The following is a 17,253-nucleotide window of genomic DNA, read 5'->3' as shown; positions in this document are numbered from 1 at the left end:
CTTAAAAATGTGAGCATTTGATCTGATTTGATCTTAATCTTACGATTTGGTTTTGCTTTGTGTTTCGATTTCAATGTTAACCGCTTCCAGACCGCCCACTGTATATAAACGTCGGCGCTGCCTGGGCTCTATGCAGCGCCGACGTTTATGAACGGTCGGTGGTCCCTCAGCCCTCAGGACCCCCAGGGTCCTGCAAGCCCTGTGGGTGCAGTGCAGTGCGACAGCTCTGACAGGGGACATCATCGGGACCTGATTGGATCAGGTCCCAATGATGTTAACCCTTTGCTATCTTCTATATGCCGCAATCTATAGTGATCGCGGCATTTAGAAGATAGTGAGAGGAGAGGGGGTCGTCCACTTACCTCTCCGACGGCCCCCTGATGTCTTACAGGACCTGCCGTTGCCATGGCAGCCGGAGGTCACATGACCGCCTCTGGATCTGCCATATATGGTGTCCTGCTAGACTCAGCCTGCAGCTGAAGTCTAGCAGGAGACAGACAGTGTGAAATTGTCAGCTAAGCTCTCATGCAATGCAATACATGTCTATTGCATTGCATGAGAACAGTGATTAGAAAAATAAAAATTAATGTCCCATACAGGACTAAGTAAAAATGGAAAAAAAAAGTCTAAAAAATGTTTACAAACTGTTAAAAATAATCACAAAATAAATAAAAATAAATAAAATATTAAACCAATAAATCCGTATATTTATGCAAAAACAAAAAAAGTACACATATTTGGTATCGCCGCGTCCAAAACAACCCGATCTATAAAACTGTCACACTAATTAACTCCTTCTGTGCACACCGTAATAAAAATAAATAAAAAACGGAGCAAAAAACTATGCTTTTTCATCATATCGCCAAACAAAAAGTGGAATAAAATGCGATTAAAAAGCAAAATGGAAATAAAAATGGTACCACTGAAAACGTCATCTTGTTACGCAAAAAAAAAAGCCACCATACAGCTCCATCAGCCGAAAAATAAAAAAGTTATAGCTCTCAGAATAAAGCGATGCAAAAAAAATATTTTTTCTATAAAATTGTTTTATTGAGTAAAAGCGCCAAAACATAAAAAAATATACAGTAAGTGTAGTATCGCTGTAAACGTACAGACCCAAAGAATAATTCTGCCTTATCACTTTTACCACACGCAGAACAGCATAAAAAAAAACCTCAAAAAACAATTCCTGAATTGTTGGTTTTTGTTAATTTTACCTCCCAAAAAACGGAATAGAAAGCGATCAAAAAATGTCACGTACTCAAAAATGGTACCAATAAAAATGTCAACTCGTCCCGCAAAAAAACAAGCTGTTACATGACTCTGTCCGCCGAAATCTGGAAAAATTATAGCTCTCAAAATATGGCGATGCAAAAAAAGCGTCTTTTAGTGTGTGACAGCTGTCAGTCATAAAAACCGGATATAAATCTGGTATCTCTGTAATCGCACCGACCCGAAGAATAAAGTAATCTCATCATTTATACCGTACGAGGAACGGTGTAAAAAATAAGTAAAGCCAATTCTTCACCTGCTACTGATTTGTTTATTATGTCTCCCAAAGATCGCAGTAAGGCTCTGCTCACATTTATCCTGTGCTCTGCGCTGAGCACTTACACCAGAGTTTCCATGTAAATCTCTGAAATACGTGATTCAGACGGAACCCATGATGTTTCATTCCCTGTAATGAGGCAGATATAGGCCACTGTGGATGCCGTCTGGCCTGTGATCCCACAGTGTCAGTTTTTTTAGGCGTGCATAAAAGTGCGGTTGGCCACAGTTTTGTGCAATTCTGAAAAAAAGGACACCGCTAAACAGAGGCCAGACAGAGTCCAGAGTAACTCTGCTGCCTCATTACAGTGAATGGATCCCGCAGGGGTTTCATCTGAATTACATCACTTGGAAATTTAGATGGAAACCCCGATGTAAGTGCTCAGCATAGAGCGCTGGATAAATGTTACGTAAAATGTTCCCAATAAAAGCTTCAACTCAGTCCTCAAAAAAAGCTAGTCCCCACTCAGGTCCGTCATCTGTTAAAAATATAAGGGACTTCCAAGTTACTGGTGGCAGAAAGCCTCTGGAAAAGCGAAATGGCCCTTGCCCCCCAAAAGAAATTCAGAAAATTTTGTGCTCCCAAATCCAAATGCCTATTCTACAATAATTTGTTCTCCAATTGTCAAATAGCGCTCCGTCCCTCCAAGATCTCGCTGTATGGCTAAGCGGTACGATACAGCCACATATGGGGTATTGCCACTTTTAGAAGAAATTGTGTGACACATTTCGGCACCATTTTTACCCATTGCCCTGTGTGAAAATGTAAAATCTGAGGGTAAAACATTTTTTTGTGGTAAAAATATAATTGTTTTCTTCACTGCCCAATGGTATAAATTAAAAAATACTACTTCCCTAGATGAATTCCTTGAGTGGTGTAGTTTACAAAATGGGGTCACTTGTGGGGGTTTCTGCTGTTTTGGCATGTCAGCGACTCTTCAAATGTGACATGGTGTCTGCAACCTATCCCAGCCAACATAGCGCTCCTTTATCTTCCGAACCCTGCCGTACACCAAAGCAGTGGTTTTCCCCCACATAAGGGGTATCGGTGTACTCAGGAGAAATTGCACAACAAAATTCTTGGTGCAATTTCTCCTGTTATCCTTATGATAATGCAAAATTAGGGGATGAAAAACATTTTTTGTGGGAAAAATGTGAAAATTTTATTTTTACGGCTCAATATTATAAACTTCTGTGAAGCACCTGGGGGTGCAAGGTGCTCATCACACATCTATATAAGTTCCCTAAGGGGTCTAGTTTCCAAAATGGTGTCACTTGTGGGGGGTTTCCACTGTTTAGGCACATCAGGAGCTCTCCAAACACAACATGGCGTCCGCTAATTATTCAAGCAAATTTTACATTCAAAAAGTCAAATGGCGCTCCTTCCCTTCCGAACCCTGCTATGTGCCCAAACAGTGGTTTTCCTACACATATGGGCTATCAGCACGCTCATGAGAAATTGCACTACAAATTGTGTAGTCCATTTTTTCCTGTTACCCTTGTGAAAATAAAAAAATTGCGTCTAAAGTAACATTTTTGTGAAAAAAAGTTAAATGTTCATTGTTTTCTTCCACATTCCAAAAATTCCCATGAAACTCCTGAAGGGTTAATAAACTTCTTGAATGTGGTTTTGAGCACCTTGAGGGTGAGAGTTTTTAGAATGGTGTCACTTTTGGGTATTTTCTGTCATAAAGGCCCCTCAAAGTCACTTCAAATAAGATGTGGTCCCTAAAAAAATGTTTTTGTAAATTTTGTTGGAAAAATGAGAAATCGATGGTCAACTTTTAACCCTTATTGCTTCCTAACAAAAAAAAATTTTGGTTCCAAAATTGTGCTGATGTAAAGTAGACATGTGGGAAATGTTATTTATTAACTATTTTGTGTGACATATCTCTCTGATTTAAGGGCATGAAAATTCAAAGTTTGAAAATTGCAAAATTTTCAAAATTTTCGCCAAATTTCCGATTTTTTCACAAATAAATGCAAGTGATATCGAATAATTTTACCACTATCATGAAGTACAATATGTCACGAAAAAACAATCTCAGAATCAGGGGAATCCGTTGAAGCGTTCCAGAGTAATTACTTCATAAAGTGACAGTGGGCAGAATTGAAAAAATTGGCCTGGTCACGAAGGCAAAAACAGGCTCTGGCGCGAAGTGGTTAAGGAGCTATTTTGAAAGCACTCTTAGGGAATGTGCACACGCTAAGTATCTGCAGCAGAAATTTTTACATCAAAACCGCTGCACCAAAATGCTGCAGTTTACAGTACTAGCAAAAACAAAATAAGATTCTAAAGTCTCATGCACATGCTGCTTATGTTTCCTTGCATTTTTGAAGCAGTTTCAAATCTACATTGTGTCCATTATTTCAGTGTTTTTCAGCATTTTTCACCCACTCAAATGAATGGGAGAAAAACGTAATAAAAAACGCATGTAAAAAACATGCATTTTTTGTACCAAAATATTTTTTGGGGTGCAGAAAGTACCTAGCATGTGCACATGTCCTTATTTTGCAGCATTTTTTCCACATCTGCCTACATTAATATATATATATATATATATATATATATTATACTGTATATATAATATGGACAAAAGAACAGCTACACATTTCAACTTCAAGAGCTTTTATAACATTCCATTCTAAATTCATATGCATTAATATTGACTTGTTCTCCCCTTTGCAGCTAATACATTTTGCACTCTTTTGGGAAGGATTACTATAATATTTTACATTGTGTCTAGGAATTTTTGTCCATTCATCCAGAAAAGCTTTTTATACATCACACAATAATGTTTTAGTTCATCCCTAAGGTGTTTGATGGGGTTGAGGCCAGGGCTTTGTACCGTTTGGTTAAAGGTGTTGTCCACTACTAGGACAACCCCTTCTCAGTCTGAATACTTATACTCACCTCCTGTGCCCGCGCCGTTCCAACGGTTGTCGGCACTCAAGTTCACCAGGCTCTCGTGTAGTTGTTATAACATCTGAACCCTGCGCCCAATCAGTACTGACCTCACTGTCCCCACCTTCAGATAAATTGAACATCAAGAGGAAGTCAGTTGGTCTTCCATACGTCCAGAAGGCGGGGATAGTGAGGCCGGTGTTGATTGGGAGCAGGACTTACCTGTCATAACTACCACACAAGAGCCCCAGAAACGCGAGTGCCGAAACAGCTGGAACAGCGCCGGTACAGGAGGTGAGTATAAGTGTTTTTATTTCATCGGCGCCAAACACTCAGATCGAGAAGGGGTTGTCCTAGTAGTGGACAACCCCTTTAAGTTCTTTCACACTAAACTTGCCCAACCTTGGCTATTATGGACCTTGTTTTATGCACTGTGGCCCAGTCATGCTGGGACAGAAAAGGGCATTCTTCAAACTGTGCCCACAAAGTTGGAAGCAATTGTCCAAAATGTCTTGGTATGCTGAAGCATTAGGAAGAGCTCATTGTCTCGCAAATGTTTGTAAAAGCAGACTACATAGCTACGTGCCTGATTTTAAATACTTATGGCAATGTGACTGAATGAGAAACCTAAATTCAATTTTTAGGAGTTGTGTCCTAATGCTTACATAGATGCACACTTATGTGTGTTACTGTGTGTGTGTGTTTATGCATCTATGTATGAATAATTAGAAATGCACTTTCATTCCTATATACACATGTAGGATCAGAACCTTCCTCCACCGCCCTTCCAATCCCCCTGCCTGACAGCTGCTCCGCACATAGTGTGCTTGAGATTAATATGCTTAAACATTTTACTGTCTGCTTTTAGCTGGTAAAATGCAGAAAGTCAGAAACTACCTAAGCCGGATTGTATTAAAGATGAAGATTTATAAAATTCTGGGGGGATGGGTTGATCTTACAAGATAAGCAACTTACGATTACTCTGGCTCAAACTATAGTAATGCGCAAAAGTAAGAGACAAAGATTTTAGATTGTAGGTAAAACATGCTTTGGTTGGGCACATAATTTTTTTCTGTTACTTCCACTTCCATGCTCAGCTTTTAACTCCTCATTCCATACAATCTCAGATGGCTAGCTGATGGCTTTTATATTGAATGTACTTTATTTTTCTATATTTACTCTTCTAAGTAATGGGTTCCTTTAGGATATACATAATTTTAAACCTATTATTTTTTGTTTCAGTGTCCTTCACATCCTTTTAGACCAATTATTTTTTGTTTCAGTGTCCTTCCAAGACTTTGCACAGTTATTTTGTATCCCACTGTCAACAATGTTTGTGGCCTATCAGATTACATATGTTTGTTAAAAGTCCCAATGACTGTATGAAAGTAGATTTTCTTAAGAGGTTGTCCCATGAATAAATTACATTTTAATTAATACATCTTGGAATAAAAATAAGATCCATAATTGGATGCATTAAAAAATGTTCTTGTTTTCGGCTAATGTTACAATTGTGCCCCTGCTATGTACTGTGTAATGGCCATGTGTGATCATGTATAGCTGCTCCAGTTAATGGTTGTCAAATGTCACAACTCTTGAACAGGGAAGGAAGCAAAGAGAGTATTCTGACATTACAGCAAGGGATCGCATCTGATTCTTTCTGCAAAGTAAAATATGTTTTTAAACAGTAGGGGAAATGTTTTTCCTTACAGAAACCAGCAGCTGGGATCCCACGCTGTCCTGTCTGTATACTCTTTTGTGTCCTCCCCTTCCCAGGAGCTGTGGTATGATCATACCATGTTCATGCACGGTCAGACACAGCCATTACACAGAACAACTCTAAAAAGTGATCTACGTTTATTAAATCTGTTCTTTAAAGAAGTTGTCGCACTACAACAAGTACTTTCGAAAACAACGCCAACAAGTGGGTCCAATTATTGCAGTCATCTATTTTTTACTGCAGTAGCTTATCTGCCAATATAAGTAAAAAAAAAATAAGATAAAAAAAATACACAATACAAAGGATCTAGTTTCAATTTATAATGTAAAGTTGTTCTACAACCCCTGGAAAAAATTATGGAATCACCGGGCTCGGAGGATGTTCATTCAGTTGTTTAAAGTGGTTGAAAAAAAGCAGATCACAGACATGGCACAAAACTAAAGTCATTTCAAATGGCAACTTTAGGGCTTTAAGAAACACTAAAAGAAATCTCAAGATTAAAAATGTGGTACTCAGTAAGTATAATTTTTTTCAGACCATGCAGAGGGAAAAAATTATGGAATCACTCAATTCTGAGGAAAAAATTATGGAATCACCCTGTAAATTTTCATTTCCAAAACTAACACCTGCATCAAATTAGATCTGCTTGTTAGTCTGCATCTAAAAAGCAGTGATCACACCTTGGAGAGCTTTTGCACCAAGTGGACTGACATGAATCATGGCCCCAACACGAGTGATGCCAATTGAAACAAAGGAGAGGATTATCAAACTCTTAAAAGAAGGTAAATCATCACGCAATGTTGCAAAAGATGTTGGTTGTTCACAGTGACCGAACTGTAAGAAACCGCCTAAAAGAAATGGGATTTACATACAGAAAACTAAACATAAGCCATCATTAACACCTAAACAGAAAAAAACAAGGTTACAATGGGCTAAGGAAAAGTAATCGTGGACTGTGGATGACTGGATGAAAGTCATATTCAGTGATGAATTGTGAATCTGCATTGGGCAAGGTGATGATGCTGGAACTTTTGTTTGGTGCCGTTCCAATGAGATTTATAAAGATGACTGCATGAAGAGTACATGCAAGTTTCCACAGTCATTGATGATATAGGGCTGCATGTCAGGTAAAGGCACTGGGGAGATTGCTGTCATTACATCTTCAATAAATGCCCAAGTTTACATTGATATTTTGGACAGTTTTCTTATCCCATCAATTAAAAGGATGTTTGGGGATGATGACATCATTTTTAAGATGATAATGCATCCTGCCATAGAGCAAAAACTGTGAAAACATTCCATGAAAGAAGACACATAAGGTCAATGTCATTGCCTGCAAATAGTTCGGATCTCAATTCAATTGAAAATCTTTGATGGAAGTTGAAGAAAATGGTCCATGACAAGGCTCCAACCTGCAAAGCTGATCAGGCAACAGCAATCAGAGAAAGTTGGAGCCAGATTGATAAAGAGTACTGTTTGTCACTCATTAAGTCTATGCCTCAGAGACTGCAAGCTGTTATTAAAGCCAGAGGTGGTACTAGTGATGTATTAGAGTGTTCTTTTGTGTGTTTGTTTTTCATGATTCCATAATATTTTCCTCAGAATTGAGTGATTCCATAATTTTTTCCCTCTGCTTGGCCTGAAAAAAATTACCCTTACTGAGTAACACATTTTTAATATTGATTTCTTTTAGTGTTTCTTAAAGCCCTAAAGTTGCCATTTGAAATGACTTTAGTTTTGTGCCATGTCTGTGATCTGCTTTTTTTCAACAACATTAAACAACTGAATGAACATTCTCCGAGCCTGGTGATTCCATAATTTTTGCCAGGGGTTGTATGTATGTAAAATGCATTCATACGCCAATGGGATACTTTCCCCTATAGACAAAAAAAGGTTCAGTCTCCAGAGTCATCTAGGTGTCTTTACTATAAGAGCTGTAAATATGTAGAAAAGATTACCTCTGCAAATATTTTTAGCAAAAATAGTTTTATTGCCTTGAGGGAAATACCATTCTATAATTCCCAATTCTAAAATTCTATACTCTACCTTCACTTTTAAGTTAATCCATGAAATACAATAGTAGGATTTTTTTTCAAAATCTACAATATATAGTCATTAGTGTTGAGTGAGCGTGCTCGTTTAACCCTTTAAATGAACATGCTCAGGTGCTCGCCGAGTATTTGCGTGCTCGGCATCTAGGTTTGATCCACCACAGCTGCATGTGTCGCGGTTGTTAGACAATTGCGACACATACAGGGATTGCATGCTGTTTGTTAGGCTATCCCTGCATTTGTTGCAGCTGTCTAACAGCCGCAACACATGCAGCCGCAGTGGATCAAACCTAGATGCTGAGCATGCCACAAATACTCGGCGAGCATCCGAGCGTGCTCGTTTAAAAGGTTAAACGAGCATCCTCGCTCATCACTAATAGTCATGTCAGATATCTTTTTTTTGTCTGCATATTTTTTATAAGCTGAAAAAAACTATTTTTCAGAAAAATATGAATCCTTGTTTATAATATTATAATACAAAAGTACAACTTTTTCTCACTTTTCTTTCTATTCTAACAACAGGATTTATATTGTAGCTTTAGTGTTGCAAATAGTTATTTCTTCTTTTCCAAAGGTCACTTAAAGTGTTTGTCCGAAACCTAACAGTGAGCCTAAAACTCAATATTCACTCCCTCGCCGGCTCATCACTTCTCTTTACAGCAGGAAAGGGAGCACAATGGCAGTGCAAATTAAAAGGGAAAGAACATGGTGAGCAGGGAGATCATATTGAGCATGTGTCTTAATTGACACAGTAGAAGAGAGATTAATCCAGCCCCTTAAACAGACATCACTGATGATGTCCCCTTTCAAGGTGATGATAGCAGCTATGGGAAGTGACTGCAGTGCCAGCTTCCTGATGATGTATTGTTTCAGGGTGGAAAAAGAAGCACGGGTGATTGACAGCAGGACAGGCCCACTGATAGCGTTATGTTTAAAAATCCTACTGCATGCTGGGAGATTGAAATGAAATGTCTTCGGAAGTGGAAAATAAACAGACAAAGGAAGTTAAACTACAAGGGAAACGGTTTGGAATTTTTAAATGGTGAACATTACAAAAGTCGTTTAGGTTTTACAATTAAATAATTATATATAGAGTATTAGGTTCAATGTTAGTCTTCAGACAACCCTTTTAATAACCCATATGGAAATTATAATAAGCTTTTAATGGTAAATGAGACAAAAGTATATAAGTTTTATACTAATATACTGGATCTGTGCATAAAACTATGGGCAAAACAGTAGATTCACTTGGATTTTAGATAATATGATGTATGTATTTTTATGTATCAGATTTTTTTTCATTTTTCATTATATTTTTTTTCAGAATTTATAATTAAAACTCTTTATTTTTTCTTATACAGGTTTGAAAACTCAAGACCCCATCCTTATCTGATAAACTGTTGCCTTATAAAACATAGTAATTCTGCCTGAAGATTTTGTCCAAGAAAATCAGATTCCATGGGGACCGTACCAGATCCTTCAGGGTCTGAAAAGTCATCACCTACATCAAAAGAGGAGGAATGCCCTTCTGTATCCCAGGAGGATGTTCTCCAGCTTAAACGAGCAATGTCAAATAACAATGGGAATGTTGCACAAATCAGAGGCATTTGTTCTTCAGATCTAAACTGCAAAGCATCCACAGAAAGTCCTGGCGATGAAAATATATGTGATCTTGAAGAACAGCAAACCAATAACACATTATCATCATTCAGGACTTGTACACAATCAGATGCCTTGCCACCCTTGGATTCAACAAGTACAGAATCACAAGCCATCAATGAAAGTCAAGATGCTTCCACCACTAGCAACGTAATACAGTTACAGTCATCTATTGTATCATCTATTGCTACACATTTGCCGCTGCCAACTGAGAAACCAACAACTGAAGAGAGTCACTTGCCAAAAGATGTAACTGTGGTTCAAACAGCAACTGAAAATCAAGTAGGGAGTAGTAATACAAGCACACAGATGTCTGAAATGTCAAAAAATGTGGACAATAAAATATTAGATAATTACAAAAATGGGCACATTCCTTCCCTGAGCCAAGAAACAGTAACTGAGAATAGACAGACAGAAACAAGTCTCATCTCTGATCCAGTACAAGATAAAGCAAAAATGGAAGATCATGACAATGAACCTACAGCTGAGCATGGTTTACAGTTTAGTCGGACTGAGGAAGACGTGAATACAAATGGCGATCATAATACTCTGGATTTACAGTTAGTTTGCAAGTTTAAGGAAATGGGTACAATGACATCTCAGCTTGAGAGCTGGACTAAGCAAGATGCTGAAGTACAAGCTGTAGCAAATGTAGAAAATAAATCTGTGTCCACTAGTCCAAGCATATTGGCTGCATTTCTGAAATCCAATTCTCCAGGGCTTAAAGAAAGGCAGGAACAAGTGTGTATAATATACCAGGGCAATCCAGGAAATCCTCAGATGGACCGTGCCAGTTTTGCTTTACATTCACAATTGTCTCAAAACCATTTAGCTCCGAAAGTACGTTTTCAGCCTCCTGATGCAATGGGTCCTCAGCCTCTCCAAATGCACACCAAAAGTCCACCTGATATGATACGGTCCCCCTTTCAGAGACCAGAGCTAGCAAGAAATTCACAGGTTTTATATAGAAGTGAGTTAGAAGGACAAGGGTTGTGTCTTAGAGAAAGCCACCCTAAGCCACAGATGCAAATGGCTAATGCCTCGCCAATTTTAATGAATGTAAAACCTGTTTACCAAATAAATATAGAAAATAGTAATCAACCCAAAGCTTGCCAGATGACAAAGGACAAGTTTAATGAGCAGCCTCAGTTCAGGGCAGCTCATGATCTGGGTGGCAAATCTAGGCTCCATCATTTAAGTGGAATAGAAAACATTCAATTACATAATATTCGTCAAGACAATGAACAGACAGACACTCTTAACATCCCCGGGGAAGGTAGCTCTGATCGCAAACCTTTTCATTTCAAAATTACTAATGAACAGGGTTCGACCCAGGCAATAATCACCACAGATATAAAAAAGCCAAAGAAAGAAGAAAGGCCAACTCCACTTCATGTTGAAGTTGAAGTCAACAGTACTATTGGTGCCACTGGAGGTCAAGTAGAAGAAATACTTGAGGTTTTGATTAGGAAGGATCAAGATGAAGGAGAACATGCCAAAACATCAAGTAGTCTAAGTGTGCAAACCAGACCAGCAACAGATCAGAGTGCTGTACAGCTCACACCTCGACTAAGAAAAGCTAAAGAAGAGAAAAAGGAACCAATTCTGGTCACCTTACCTACCTCTGAACCTCCCAAGTCAAGTGGAAAAAAGTCAAGTCCAAGTTCAAGTGGTGAGGCTAAAAGCCAGGCTAAACAGCCATCTAAAAGTGTGAAAGATGTGGTATGGGATGAACAGGGCATGACTTGGGAAGTTTATGGAGCTTCTAATGACCCAGAGGCCTTAGGAATTGCTATACAGAACCACTTACAAAGACAAATCAGAGAACATGAGAAAATGATTAGGGCTCAATTAAAGCAAAACCGAAAATCGATTTGTTCTGATTCTTCAGGTAAAAAGCACAGAAGGAGACAGCACAGGGTATTTCAATCGATACTAAAGAATTTCAGACGACCTAACTGCTGTAGTCATCCTCCTGCTTCTGCTGTCGTTGAATAATTTTCTGTTAAATTGATAAAATCTTTTGCCACATCAACTAGTAGTTAAATTTGTTTTTTTGCACGTAAGAATGTCATGGAAATTTTTTATTTGATTACTGTACAGGGTTTTGGGTGACTATCACATCACTCTATTTTGTAACGCAATCCATTTTATTTTCATTTTCACGATACAGTGAATATTAATGAATAAATTCACGTTGTCTTTCCGGAAGCAGCATTTGATAACAGTTTTATATGTGTTGAATTTGTATTTTCATCTCAGTAGGCAAACAGAATTAAGCTGAGCTCCTGAAATGACAATAAGTGTGCCGTTAAATGCAGTGCCAGAAACGCCTTTTCACATCGGCCTTTTTTGACTCTGAAGTTGATAAAAGAATAAGTGACAATGCGTTGTATATTAGAGCAATATGAGAGCAGCACAGATGTCTGCACCACTTTAGTATTACCTTCAATATTGAATAGCACATTCTTTATCTAGAAACAGGGTCTTTGTACTACATACAGTCCAAAAGAAGAAATATATAGACACGTCAAAGCACCAGCTCAGCGCATAATGGTTACATATTGTAGTGTATCACACTTCACCGGAGGTTCCTCCATACCACCAATAGAAAGTAGAATAATTCTACAATCCATTTTACTTATTTAATATTTAGCCATTGGCCAATTTTCTATGACTTTTATGTACTGTTTTTAGTAGATAAAGGCTCCTGTGAGACATAGGCACCTGACTTTGTATGTTTAGTACAGTACTAAAATGTGTATGTATTTGTGTATTATATTATTTGCATTGAATAAAGGGATCAAAAAATCCACTGTTATAACTTCCAATGACAAAATAACTTGATCTTGAAAATCAGCTCTGGTACCCTTCTTTATAACAATTAAATAATTTATTGGTAGTCTTGGAGAAATACTTAGAATGGGTCACAATGCACAATCGTGCATAGAACAGAAAACATATTATGTTGTTTCAGTAAAAGCATGTGAGCCGAAATATAAAAATGCATATATCTTGGTTTATCATTTGCAGACCCCAACATATTATTTAATGAATTGTTACAATTTGGGAGATAGATTTATTACAATAAGTGGAAAAGAATGTCTCATTGCTTGTAGCTTTTGATCAGTTTCAAATTTTCATTGTTCAAATTATCATTGCAAAATAAAATTGGTGACCTTCATGGATCACCTTCACTACATTGGCCATGCTTTTAATAGGTCTCTTGGGGCTCTTTAACACATCAGATTTTTTGGGCATGGTTTCTGACCTTTGATTTTGTGGATTGATCAATGACTCATCACAATCAACATGCCTTTTCACATGTCCTTTTTTTTCAGAACGGTTGTTGGCAAAAATAAACAGGAGATGTGAACTTGTGAACTCTCAGAGCGCGCGCAGTGCGATTTGCATACTCCCGACCACATTCCGACTAGACATGTCCGGTCTCGTTCAATACACTTGCATTGAGCAAGTCTGCACCCATCTAGTCAGCATGTGAACGCATGTATGCAAATCGCATACTTGTGGTCACATTACCCCCCGGTCCCGCAACCAGAGAATCCTCATAGCCCCACAGTACCTGCATCACATAGAGCAACTGCAGACTTGTACCCTAAGGCCGGACAACCTCTTTAAGTATTTCTCCCTTTATGGATGAATATTTTCAAGTGGCCATACACATATTGCATACAAAAAACTGTACTATGATATTTTTTTATCATGTGAGAGTATTATGGAATTCACAAAGAAAGTAACCTGTCATAGAAATAGTTTCAGTAAATGTCCTTTTTTCCATGAAAAAAGGTTGTAGAGGTGTTACAAGAACATAACGTGGCCATATATATTTTATAAATGTCACTTATGGTAAAATCACACATGATAGAATATTTCTGCATACGATAAATCCTGACTTCAAATCTCTATACACATGTATTATACTGTGATTACCTGTGGATCTTCAATGTGGAATTCATACCGCAAATCCACTAGTAAGGCTATGTTCATACCTGCATTCAGGCATTCTGTTTGTTACTTTTCTGGGGACAAGCAATTTAAATTAAAGGGAACCTGTCACCATGAAAATACAGTCCAATCTGAAGGTGCCATGTATTAGAGCAGAGGGAGCTGACTAGATTGATATATAGTCTTGTGGGAAAACATTCAGTATCACCCGTGCTTTACTCAATCCTCTGTTCTTTCAGGGATTTTTGGTCCAGTGGGTGGTCCTATCAGTGACTGACAGCCACCTCTGTATGCATACTTATACAATTACTGATAGAACCGCCCACTGGTCCAAAAATCCCAGAAAGAGCAGAGGATTAATGGATGAAATTACAGGTTATGCTGAATCTCTTCTTACCAAACTATTTCTCAATCTACTCATCTCCCTCTCCTCTTTCACATGGTGCCTACAGATTGGACTTTATTTTCATGGAAAAGCATTCCATTTAATGTCCAAAATGGATCTGTTGCATAACTGATGTGAACGGAGGCAAAAGGGTCAAATTATTACAGGGTCCATCTAGGTACTGTTTTGTGTAAGTTTTTAGAAAAAAATCTCAATGCCGCATTTTTTCTTCTATTTAAAACAGACAAATAACAGAATCCGGACAGACCCCATAATAATCAATGGTGCCCAACTGCTTCCTCTCATTAATGGTCCTATGCTTTGAACATTAATTATGTTTTTCTCTTCCTGAAAATGACACAGGCAAAGGGAAATGTCTGGACGCAGGTGAACCTTACACATATTTAGCTACTGAGTGGGTTAGTATTTAAAAACAGAGGAAGGGGAATAATTAGTGATGAGCGCAAATGCTCGTTACTTAAGTATGCCTTGGGTGTTCGGGTATGCACTGAGTATCGCGGGTGCTAGCGTGACATGTTCGAGTCCCCGTGGCCACATGTTTTGCAGCTGTTAGCCCCAAAACATGCGGGGATTGCCCTTGTTTGTCACATGTCACTCGAGCACCCGTGATACTTGGTGCATACCCGAGCTCCCTAGGCATACTTAAGTAACAAGCACTTGCGCTCAATACTAATAATAATATATCAGATACCTCTTCGAGGAAATAATGGTGTCATGCCGAAAGCTTGTAGTCAAATTTTAATGCTTTATTACTGACCTCATTTTCATCAAACATGTTACTAAACTGTAAAAGTTAAGAAGCTGTACTTAGGCATGCATATCGGATAATGTGGTACTACTTAGCAACATCTCACATCATCCAAACAACTACTGTTTTTATTTTTGAATCCTTCTGTCTCCAGCACACACAGAACTGCAGTTTTAAAGGATTTTCCATCCATGACTATAGGAGGATTAATCAGAATGACCAAATTATCAATCCATGCTAATCCGAGGACATGCTTAACACTGCGCTGCTATGTGACCCAAATGCATGCTGGGTATAATGTGCATATTGCCCAGAATAAATAAGATAAAATAGAGGGTGCATTTATTTTACAATTAATGTAATTTCTGTTCCTTTCTTGACTATGCTTCCTCTAAAAGCAATATAAAAAGCTTCAATGTAAATAAATGCATTGATTTTAATTTGCAACATATTTCAGAAATGTATCAGAAATGTGTGTGTCCCTTATATGATGACGTATACAATGAGTTAATGTATAGTAACACCCAAGAGGTTCATGTTTTCAACAATCTGTCAGTCTGTGTGATTGTAGTATTTCAATTATTGTAGCCCACAAAATTGAAGCAAATGTTTAAAAGGTGTACTAATAGAATTTGGACTCCATTTTTGTCCCATCTCTCTAGGCCACATTCAGTGTTTTCCAATATGTGAAATAGAGAGATGGAGTTGATCGATGTCAATGTAAACACGTTACATAAATCTAACTGAATAGTCTTCATCAGTTACATTCAAATCCATATAGCCTGTATGTATTGTAATGTTATAAAAACAGATATTACTGAATGTCCTTCTATGTGTAAAGAGATAAAAAAAAAATTCTATTTGAACGAAGAAATATTTTCTGGCACACACTTTTCAGAGCTAAACCATCAAGATAAACTAAAAGATCATGGAAATTATATAAATAATTTTGATTTTTATTATAGTAGTATGTAACATTTATGAAAATATATCTGAAATATGTAAATGCACTTGTGTCACAGATCTGTAATAAATATATATATATACATACCTGAAACTTATTTGCTATTATCAATGGTGTTGCGCATGTTTATTGTCTATCTGTTACTGTGTTGTGAGTTAATCATTACGCTGTTCAGTTTATTATTAAGATTTTTTTTACTTTCTTATAATGTAGAAAATTACCTTGAAATTGTCAGCAAATAGAATGGAAAATTTTCATAGGGGTTTATGGGTGACATTTTAATTTTTTTCACCATGATCTACTGATTGGGCATTTGGTCTCATGGTTTACTTAGGTGCTTAATACTCTCTGCAGGCATGAAAAAAAAAACTCTTGAGATTAGTGATGAGCGAGCATGCTCGCTAATGCTCGGTGCTCGCCCGAGCATCTCACTGCTCGAGATGCTCGGCGCTCGCCGAGTATTTCCGGGGTTGCTCGGCGGGAGCTCGGGTCTCCTCCCTGCATGTTTGGCGGTCTTTACAGAGCCAATGAACATGCAGGGATTGCCTGGCACTCACTGTAATGCCGTAACCATGTTGGTTGTGGCATTATAGTGATTGGCTGGCCGCACAGCGTCATCAGGTCTATATCAGACCCGGCGCCGCCATGCTCGTCACAGTCACTCCGGAATCAGACAGTGTAGGGAGAGCTGCTGAGCTAGGGAGAGATTTGCTTGTTTCTAGTTAGTGTAGGTGTACCAAACTATATTAGAGACACATATCCATCTCAACAAACAGTCCTTCTGAGGACTAATCCATCTGCAGAGATATCAGGCAGGCAGTGTATATAGGCAGGCAGGGTATATAGCAGACTGCAGTGCACATAGCACAAGAGGCTCCATTCCAGTTTTGTCTGCTGCTGTTGTTAGATATTTCTAGAAATAGGCCCAGGTCTCAGGGACCAGGAATAATTTTTTTTTGGATCTTAATCCTCATTATTTGCTTAAAAAGCAATCCAGAGAACACCGTTGTTCTGCGCCATTTGCTTATTGGCACTGCAGAATACAGCCAGGTCCTTTCCATATTACAGCGCTAAAAATTAAGCTATTTAAAACTGTGGTTTATCCGTCACACTGATCACATATAATTGCGCTGAAAATACTGCCATTTCTGGCATCCATTAAAAACTTGTTTCAGTATGTCAGTGAAGCAATTGACACCAGTTTGCTGTTCAAAACAGTTAACTACAGGCCAGCTATTTAAAACTGTGGTTTGTTCGTCTCACGGATCACATATACGTTTTCAGAA

At 38.1% G+C, this 17,253-nt stretch overlaps 1 protein-coding gene across 1 annotated transcript in view; it reads left to right on the top strand.

Moving 5' to 3' along the window:
* The window catches only part of GPRIN3 (GPRIN family member 3), a 209,067-nt gene extending 193,007 nt beyond the window's left edge, over positions 1-16,060 (top strand). The window contains exon 2 of the mRNA XM_073638092.1: positions 9,586-16,060. Within this exon, the coding sequence (XP_073494193.1) occupies positions 9,683-11,881 (2,199 nt within the window). The 5' untranslated portion in view covers positions 9,586-9,682 and the 3' untranslated portion in view covers positions 11,882-16,060. The remainder of the gene's footprint in view (positions 1-9,585) is intronic.
* The last annotated feature ends 1,193 nt before the right edge of the window (positions 16,061-17,253 follow it).

This window comes from Phyllobates terribilis, unplaced genomic scaffold, assembly GCF_046119375.1.
Source record: "Phyllobates terribilis strain yellow unplaced genomic scaffold, ASM4611937v1 Scaffold_1__5_contigs__length_1240528914, whole genome shotgun sequence".
NCBI classification, from domain to species: Eukaryota; Metazoa; Chordata; class Amphibia; order Anura; family Dendrobatidae; genus Phyllobates; species Phyllobates terribilis.
This window is presented reverse-complemented; position numbering and strand designations above follow the sequence as displayed.